Source organism: Penaeus monodon, chromosome 11, assembly GCF_015228065.2.
Source record: "Penaeus monodon isolate SGIC_2016 chromosome 11, NSTDA_Pmon_1, whole genome shotgun sequence".
NCBI classification, from domain to species: Eukaryota; Metazoa; Arthropoda; class Malacostraca; order Decapoda; family Penaeidae; genus Penaeus; species Penaeus monodon.
Window position 1 is genome coordinate 23298856 of NC_051396.1, and position 10000 is coordinate 23308855.

General features: G+C 36.8%; 1 protein-coding gene across 1 annotated transcript in view; it reads right to left on the reverse strand.

The window, feature by feature from the left end:
- Positions 1–6636: 6636 nt before the first annotated feature.
- The window catches only part of LOC119578502 (pentatricopeptide repeat-containing protein 1, mitochondrial-like), a 3922-nt gene continuing 558 nt past the window's right edge, over positions 6637–10000 (reverse strand). The window contains 10 exon segments of the mRNA XM_037926074.1: positions 6637–6751; positions 6754–6817; positions 7032–7083; positions 7085–7204; positions 7723–7853; positions 8148–8252; positions 8358–8481; positions 8695–9134; positions 9234–9382; positions 9669–9843. Of these exon segments, the coding sequence (XP_037782002.1) occupies positions 6666–6751; positions 6754–6817; positions 7032–7083; positions 7085–7204; positions 7723–7853; positions 8148–8252; positions 8358–8481; positions 8695–9134; positions 9234–9382; positions 9669–9843 (1446 nt within the window). The 3' untranslated portion in view covers positions 6637–6665.

The following is a 10000-nucleotide window of genomic DNA, read 5'->3' on the forward strand; positions in this document are numbered from 1 at the left end:
ATATATATATATAATATATATATAATATATATATACAATATATATATATATATTATATATATATAGTATATTATATATATATATATATATATATATATATATATATAATACATATATATACATATATATACATATATATAAAACATATACATATATACATGCATACACATACGTACATACATGCATCTGTGTCTGTGTGTATCTGTGTGTATCTGTGTCTGTGTATCTGTGCATCTGTGTATCTGTGTCTGTGTATCTGTGTGTTTGTGTATCTGTGTCTGTGTGTATCTGTGTCTGTGTGTGTCTGTGTCTGTGTGCATCTGTGTATCTGTGTGTGTGTGTGTGGTGTGTGTGTGTGTGTGTGTGTGTGTGTGTGTGTTGTGTGTGTGTGTGTGTGTGTGTGTGTGTGTGTGTGTGTGTGTGTGTGTGTGTGTGTGTATATATCAGTAATGTTTAGAAGATTCTCACATACCTATTACTAACCATGGATAACTGGTGCAGTTTCTTTACTTAATGGCATTCCCACAAAGACCAACCAGCCTCCAACACAGATGTTTTAGCAAAATAGAGCTTGCATATATCCCTGCAATAGACTGTTCAGTAACAAACCAGCTAGAGCTCTCTACCTTGCCAATATGTACTATGTGGTGGAAATTTATTGGCCTTTGCCAGTACGTAAAAGGTACAACAATATATTGACACTAAGCATTATCTAGTTGTAGAGTGTCCATTATTGGTATAATTTCCAAGTGGATTTGGATACACCACAACTAATATAATCAATGAGCAATGCCACAAATTTGATTTGCTGCAGGGGTCTTCATCATTTTCCAAATATACAGTAAATAGACGAAAGAAAATGTCGGAAGAGGCAGAATGCACCTACAGTCCATTATTTCCATTACTGAGATACTGAACTACATAAAAGTTATATTACAATGGTATTATTGGCTGAACATACAGGCACACCTGCACCTATGGGGGGAAAATTTGTCAATCAGAGGCCTCTCACTATGCCAATTGTCTTCCAGCGATAAACTTAAAATTCCATCCCTTATACTGCATTCAAGAGAAGAAATTACCCATCCTGTCTGTATCTTTGAGGCCTGGACTGCTAAACAAAAAAAAAAAAAAAATCTGATCATACGCTGAAAATATAAGAACTCGATTGTTAGCTATTAATTTCCCAAACAATGTGTTTATCACCCAATTAGTTTTAGCCAGACTTGAAATATGTTGGGGATTGCATTCGTTTTGAGAATAAAATGACTGTTAGTTTTGTTTCTTACCCTTTCCTTCAAGAGAATAGATCAAGTTCGAAAACGAGTTTACGGACCTGCCTCTTGCACCACATCGATCAAGGGTGACTAAAGAACGTCTCATTTAGATGCAATGAAAAACAAAGACGAGGAAACACTAAATGTCCTATATGACACAGATGTAACAAAGCTATATTTACCGATATTAAGTGGTTAAGCAATAGCACTGTAAACAGAAAATAGACGGACTTTTCCGCGCCATCAGTACGAATGGCGAAAACAACCGATTCGGGACGATTATTATTAACTAATTAATTTCGATATCATTCCTATTTCCTTGTGGCTTATATGTTACTGCAATATTCATTTTATTATTATTTTCATTATCATTGTAATAAAAATTATGATCATCATCATCCTCTTTGTCACCACTATTATCTTTATTCTTATCATTATAATCATTACTATTATCATTATCATTACTCTTATAATTATTATTTTTATTATTACTATCACTATCATTATTGATACCATCATTATCATTGTTGCTATTATCATTATTGCTATTGTTACCTTTAACACTATAATTTGTCATTATTATCATATCTATTACTATTATTATTATTATTATTATTATTATTATTATTATTATTACTATCATTATTAATATTATTACTATTATTGTTATTATTATTACTATTGTCATTATCACTATTGTCATTATCACTATTGGCATTATTACTATCTTTATTACCACTACTACTTATAGTATTATCTTATTATTGCTATTAACATTATCCTTATCATTGTCATAATACTATTATTACTATGACTATCTTTATCATTCTCACAAATATTTTCTTTCTTATAGATAATGTTTTTGTTGTTGCAATTGTTCTTGATATTAATAATAATTAAATGATAATACACACATTCCATTTAGGATAATGAGATCTAGGACCACCTTTTGACTGTGATATCCTTGCTCTCTTCCTGTCTGAGGAGATGGATTGGGGTGGTGAACACTGAAGTCTCTCCCCATGATCACATGGGCCTGTGCCACATTGTTGCAGACCTTGTTGATATCTAACTTCCTACAGCCTGGCCAACTGTACACATTCCATAGACTGAAAGTGCCCCTGGTCAATTGGATTTCAATGGCAAGATATTTAATATCATCTCTGCAGGGTGGCAAAATGGCTTTGATAGCATGGGTGCATGAGATTCTCACTTTGTCCAGGGTGATTAAAACTCTTATTCCTGCAAGGAGTATGGGATTGTCACTTTGATTAAAATGCTGAGAATGACAGTACCCACACTCCTAAGACTCTTTGTTTGCACAATTGCAGAGTCAGATGCTCCCTTAGCAGTGAATCAGCATGTTAGTCTAACTTTACCTCATTCTGTCTTCCCTCCTACAGAATGAGCTATATGAGAGGCTTACCAGAAGTCTGTTGAGAGAACACCCTTTACCCTTTAGTTTTTAAGGTCTTTGATTTTTTCCCTTAGGTTGAGGTTCTGACTTGCCCTGTGGTCTTAGCCTGTGTTACTCTGCCCATATGGTCTCAGCCTGTGTTGGATAGAGAGGAGAATCTCTCCTTAAGTTAGAATGGGAGCTGGCTTCAAGGGGCTTAGCCCCCTTTCCTTCAGAACTGCAACCATTGGAATCTTTGCCATCACACTAATGAGTAAGAAAAGGATGATCTGCTATTGGTGAGTGGGCATGTGTGTATAAAGCCATAGTCATAGGACTCCTTAATAACAGCTGGTCCCCTACTACACCAGTATCCCATCCCCTGTTCTTGTGCAGCGATATCAAAGGGCTGTACCATATGACCTTCTGTCTATATGTTAACATGGCAAACATAGTCCTCTCCAGGGAAGCAGTACTAACTGGATATATGTCACTTATTTTTTTCCTTGATGCATTATTTTATTGCACTTAAAAAGAACAGAGTAAAATGAAGCCACCAATTGTGGGTTAGACAGTATTTTGACAGGAAAGACCGAAATATGAGTCATAATATGGATATTACTGTTATAAGATGCTTTCTCATGTCAGCCTACTTTATTCTTTATGCTCCTGTAGTTGTTGTGATTTGTATTTCTTAATTCTTCATTGGCCCTAATATTGTCAATGAGGGAATAAGCTAATTAGAATGGATGGTGAAATGTTTCTATTCATCTGCCAGTTGCAAAATAAATTAAGAAAAGTATGTATAACTGTATATCAAAACACCACTTTAGTTTATCAATGTAGTGACTGGTAAGTGTTTTATCATAGTTTTGTTTTGATTCGTGAGAGTCAATGAATATTAAGGGGCAAAGACGACATGGCAGGTCCTTTCTTCATCCCAAGTTATGGAATGGATCAGCACATGGACAGCTGGGGAGGAGCAAAATCAACCTATATCTTGGGGCCCCTTTAAACTGCGGAGATGTGTTAATGGTTAAAAGCAAAATAAATGTGCCTAGACATCTAAGGTCATGTAGCACTATAGGAAGGTACAGTAAAGGGTAGTGAAAGGTGGTTGAGTTAGTAGTTAGTTGCTACACATTAACTTTCTAGATTAATATTGAAAAGGTTAAAGATGGGTAAAGGAGTTGATGAGTGAATAGGTAAGGTAGGGTTAGGTATGGGGATGAGATCAAGTGAAGGATATGTATGCAAATATTCCAGTGTAGGAGAGCTATACTTTAGTTGATCTATGAGTGATAACGGTTACAGTGCGAGCTGGAGAATTTGAAGGGAAGGTGATAGGGGGTGAGATAAGGAATGAGAGGGGAAAGGTGGTGTTGTATCAGGAGGGGTATCAGGAGGTGGAGGATTCACATGTGTATCCAGCTGGGAGTGAAAGGGATTGAGGGATGGAGGGAGGATTAATGGTAGGTGGAGCTGGAGCTAGGGGGATAGGCTGTGGGAGGATGGGCTGTGTTCGGAGGAAGTAGGAGGAAGGGTGTAGGGGGAATGAGTAGGAGGAGGATGGATATCAGCAGTCACTTTGAGTGTGGATGGAGCAGGAGTTGTGGAATTTGAGGGTGGGTGAGGGGTTTCGGTTCAGTCTGGGCTTGAGTAGATAGTTTTGAATATCTTCAAGAGTTTCTGTAAAGGAGTTGGTTAGGGAGTTTTGTGAGACAAAGGTTTTCTTATGAAGAAGAAGAGACTCGTGTCTGAGGAGGAGGGGCAAAGGTAGGTAGAGGTGTGTGTGTGGTAGAGAAGAAGGGGTGGAACGTTTAGTCTGTCTGCTGCGGTGAGTGTGGGGAGGGAGAGGGTAGGTGTTGGGACTACAGTAGAGATTGGAATGTCTGGATTTAGGATAGCAAAGAATTTGACTGGGGGAGGTAGGAAGTAGAAGGGAAGTAAGATGCAGGAGGGGATAGGTATAGGGGAGGGTGTAGGAACATCTTGGGAGGGAGGGGGAGGGGCAGAGCGAGCGACATTACTGGAGTCGGGAGTAAGAGAAAAACCTTATCGACGTGCTTCCTGTCTGGCTTCAAGTAGAGTGAGTTCAAGTCTGAATCTGTGAGTTGCCACCGTAGACTCAAATTGTAGTTGGGGCAGCCCTATAAAATACATTACGAGGGCCACCACAGTTGGCACGTGTGTGACTCTGCAGAGCAGTTTGATTGAGTATGACCAAGTTGGACAAAGAAGGCATCTGGCAGTGGAATGTTGGCAGGATGTCCAAATGCCAACAATTTTGGCACTGACAGGGAGGAGGTTGATATGGTCAGACAGGGAGGAATTCTCCACCAATGTCAACATTACAGGGAAGGTCATGTCGACAGAAAGTAATTTTGGCAATGTTAGTAGGATTCTTACAATGACCTCTGGGAGGAATGGAGTAGCACTGTACTGATATAGCAGCATAGTTCGTGAGGCAGGCGAGTAAGTTTTCTCCACAAGCTGAACAATTTTGTTATAGGGCAGTTTGCTGGGGAGAGAGAGACAGTTCCAGTGCAAGTATTGAAGGTTGGATGAGACTCTGCAGGAATGGGGTTACCAGAGAGATCAGTTAGAGTTGATAATGCTGTAGCTTGGTTTTCAGATGTTACTGTGATGAGGCAGGAACAATCGGGTCAGCTATGGAAAGAGACTTTGCCTAGTTGTTTTTGGAGACATTGCTGGAAGAGAGCGAGTGTTGTCAGAGTAGGGAGCTGAGAGAGGGATAACGAAAAATCCGTCCCATTTGGCTGGGCTAAATCGAGTAATTAAGATATTTGTAGACATGGGGATAGTAGAAGGACAGGGGCATGTGGAAGAGGCAGGTAGTATTACAGAAAGGGGGACAAAAGGCGGGTAAAGTAGTAAAAGGGAGGATGGGTAGATGATGAAGAAGGTTGGGGGGTAAGGTGATGAAGTTGAGCATGTTGGGAGAGTAGGAATGTTCTCGTGGAGATTGAGTGCTGATTTAGTGAGCTATTTGATGAAGGGGCAAGCCTCATTGCTCCTAATAAGGCATAACATCTTCATTATTGGCCATTTGGTAAGCCTGGAGTATGTTGGGGAGAGACACAGTTCACCCCTCAGGATCCCCTTGAGGGGTAAGGGCTAGACAACTAAAACGGAAATACTATGCTCATGGCTCCCTTAGGCCATTCAGGACTAGCACAAAGTCAGCCTTTCATCCTTTCAGCACGGCTCTCACACCTTAGGAAGGGAGTCCCATCTTCACCTCCTAAGCCCCCCATGAAAAACAATGGGCCCAAGGGGTTGGTGGGAGGGAGTTGTGCTACTGTGCTTAAGCTCCAAATGACAGGTGTAACCTTAATGTGAGAGATGGTCTATGCAATGATATCTGTCCTTGACAAGATATATTCACACTGTATTGGGTGATTTCAATGCAGTATCCAGCTGCAATCAACTTCATACCATTCCCATTATATTCTTCAATAACCTTTACACTGTATTATATCACACTCAAATAAAAAAAAAACTTGGACATTAATAGAATAGAGAAAAGAACAATTCAAACAGTATAACTGTAACTATATTTTTATATCAGTTTTGTTTTTTCATGTCTACAGTCTAACCCTTTACCTGCAACTGCATTATCACTTTATTTAATAGGGTCTGATGTCAGACAAGTGAAAGAAGCTCTTAGTAATCACTTGCCAAGGTAAATAATATAAATTTCTTTAAAAAGGCAACGGCATTTTGCATATAAATCCTCTTGTGTATAAACACAGACAGAAATGTGACTGGATAACTGAAGGCCAATAAAATCTCAATGTTTCATCTTTCTTGTCATATATTTATGACTTTCTGTAATTTCACCAACTCTGTTAATTAATTTGTTTATTTACAAGTATAAAACTACAAGATATCTACAAATATCTTCAGAGATTCTAATATAAAAGGAATTACATGTTTTACTATTAAGACACTACTACGAAACAATAAGATCATCTCTGATTTGTTGATGCTGCTCTGTACTGTGCCCAAGGGTGGTCTGGGAGTTGCATACTTGATGCTTTCCCGCCAGTTTTAATTCTAGCAAGAAAAGCCTCATTCCCTTCAACTTATTCTTCTGTTCGAAGTTATCACCATTTTCCTCCTATTAAAAAAGAAGTGAAAACACTAAATTATATGATAATTACACTAACTTGCAAAGAAGTCCATGATAAAACTGAAAAATTATATAGTCATCTTCTGAATCACAAAATCTTCCCCAAATTAGTATGATCATCAAATATCTGATATTAAATCATAGTTTTTAATCTAATGTTAAATAAACAGAGACTTCTATTTTTAAAAAACAACAAACTTACTGATTTTAAGATTATATCACGCGCTCTCTTTCGAGCCTTCTCAGGATGCTGATAAGACTTCATCTGGGGCAATGTTTCTGTCTCTCATCTCAAAAAGCATCTCCAAGTAAAATTTGTAGTCTGTCTTTACTAAACTATTTTTCAGCAGAGATGTCATTATCTCCAGATTTGGCCTGAAAAAGGAAATAAAACATGAGGTAATATAAAGGAAAAAAAGCAAGTACAGGCAAACAATAAAAAGTACATAAATAAAACAATAGTGTACAAGAAACCAATTTAAATATTAAAGTTAGTTGACTGGGATGCAATTAGTTTGTTTTTATCAATCTGCTACTAGATGTCCATTCTTCAAAGGAGAAGCCAATTGGTATTAGGTCAACAGTAGGAGGCATATAAACAGGTGCTTAAATACACTAAGACCTTTTATAATCATGTATTTTTCCTATGGACTGCTATCTATACTGGTGCTAATAGCCTGATGGTGGCAGCCTACCCTAATCTGAACTAATAATGAACAAAAAGGGGGCACCAAGAAAAAAACATTAGATTTGCTACTGCAGGTCCTAGGCTTATTAAAACAATAATAATAAATTAGGAACAGCATTGATGGTCAAGAACTTAAATACAACTAAATAATTTAATATAAACAAGCAACAGAAAAAAACAAGGTATAACATCCTTCATTACTAACCTGAAGCCCAAAGAGTCCATGTCCTTCAGAAAATTTTTTGCATCATGCAAGCGGTGACAACTTAAGGCCAGGCAGCCAAAGGTTATGAGATCTGGCACAAGGTGATGTTCCTGCATGAAGTCTAATACTTCCTGAAGTATAATGAAACACAGATATTTTGAAAACCAGTTAAATATCATTTATGCATTTTTTTTTTTTTTTTTTTTTTTTTTTTTTTTTTTTTTTCAGTCTTTCCTGGGGTCCTTCAAAATACACCAAACCACATTTCTAAATGAGGCTAATGTGTTATCTGTTTCAAAATATACAAAACAGAGCTATAAGAAATCTGAAATTTATGTACATTAAACACTATCCTGACCAACAAGATCTCACATTAAGAAGTAGTAGTATTTACCTACAACACTGAACTGATTCTAATTACTTACTTTAGCTGCACTGGTATCTCTGCGAAAACTTCTCCTGCGGATAAGCATGTTGCAAAACTGGCTATCAGGTACAATTCCAATATTCTTCATTGAATTCAATAAAGCCTGAAAAATTATATTCATTCATTAAAATTAGTATCCCAGTCACTTTAATCACCAATAAATTAAACATATTCACATTGTTCTAACAGCATGCAACTACCATCTTGCCTCTTCTGCCTGAGTATCTGCAGGTAAAGATTCCAACATTTGTGTCACTGTTCTGATGTCAGGTTTCACATTATCTTTTGCCATGTGTTTAAAGATGCCAACTGGTCCTCCAACCAGAGCCAGCCTGTTGATTGTTTATATGAAGTGCTTTCCTTTTATATTGTTTTCATTTATAAAGAAGAGGTGATATTATATATTCATGTTATATGAAAGAAATTTATCAATTCTGATACATTTGTCTGGATAATCCTCACTTCTCCAACCTAAATTAAAAGTAAACAAAATACTTAGAGCATATGTTTTCAACTAAGTAAAATACCCATGACTAATAACTCACCTATCCTCTGGTTGTTGTAGAGATCTTAAACCAATAACATTACCAACAGTCATTTTTCTCCCCAAGAGATCTGGTAAGACTTGCTGATCACCTTGAGCATTTTCCATTTTTCTTTTTACTTCAATGACAGTATACTCAGGCTCTATGAGGTTGATGTTATTTTCTCCACTTTTAACATATCTATCAGCTTCTATGTATGCCTTGCTTTCACTTTCTGATGGCTCCTTTTTACTTTCTATGTGCAGAACCTTTTCAGTGTGTTCTCCACTGATTTTGGGCTTTTGATTTCTTCTCACAGCCATAGATGGAGAGGGAGTTTCCTGGATGAGTTGAGAAGTCAGCTGTGGATCTCCTGCTTGGCATTCCTTGATACACCGAACCAATAAGTTGTAGGAGTATATATCTGGAGACAGTTTCAACTCGCGCATCTTTCTCCATACCTGTAGACAAGAAAATCCATTAACTTCATAATAAAAGGGAGTGCATTCAATATCATTTATGTCAAAAAAATATAAAAAATATATCAAATGAATACTTACTAAAAGAGCATGTCTAAAGCCAGCCTCTTGATGTGTAATACATGCTTGTAACAAGAAATTCAGGCTTTCTGTTGTAATTAATAATCCTTTATCTACCATCTCATCTACAATTTGGAAAGCTGTGTTGATATCCCCACACCTACCAAATGCTGAAAGATTTAGAAGTAAACAATAATTAGCAAATTACATTTTTTTCATAGATTTTTGCAAATATCTGATGAAATATAACATCTTATATACTTATATATTTAACAAAGTTTTTGGCTGTTCCTATGGGAATAAAATTTCTTATCACCACTCTAAATGGTCAAGAGAGCATTGCATAAAATTGCCAGCAAATACTCAAAACACATTCACATTAAAAAATATGAAAGAGCAATTCTAAAATAAATTTCTTAAATAAAAGATACTAATAAACAAATCCATATATCCTACCTTTTATCATGGCATGTGAAGTTGTACTATTCAAAGTAACACCTTTCTCAATTAGTTGTTCGCGTAGCTTGGTTGCTCTCTGTAGACCGTCAGTGAGTGGCCAGGGTGAGTTAGCACAGGCATTGTAAAGACTGGTGAATACTACATGTTTTGGGGTCAGGCCCCTTTTTTTCATCTGGTGAATAAGAATGGCTTGGTTACTCCATCTTCTTTTTTTTAATTACTTATCAATCTTATGTAATCTTCATACACAAAATTAGTATCATCTACTAATCTGTTCAAATCTAATAATCTAGTAAATCTTTTCTTTCACAAGCTAGAAAAGTATATTA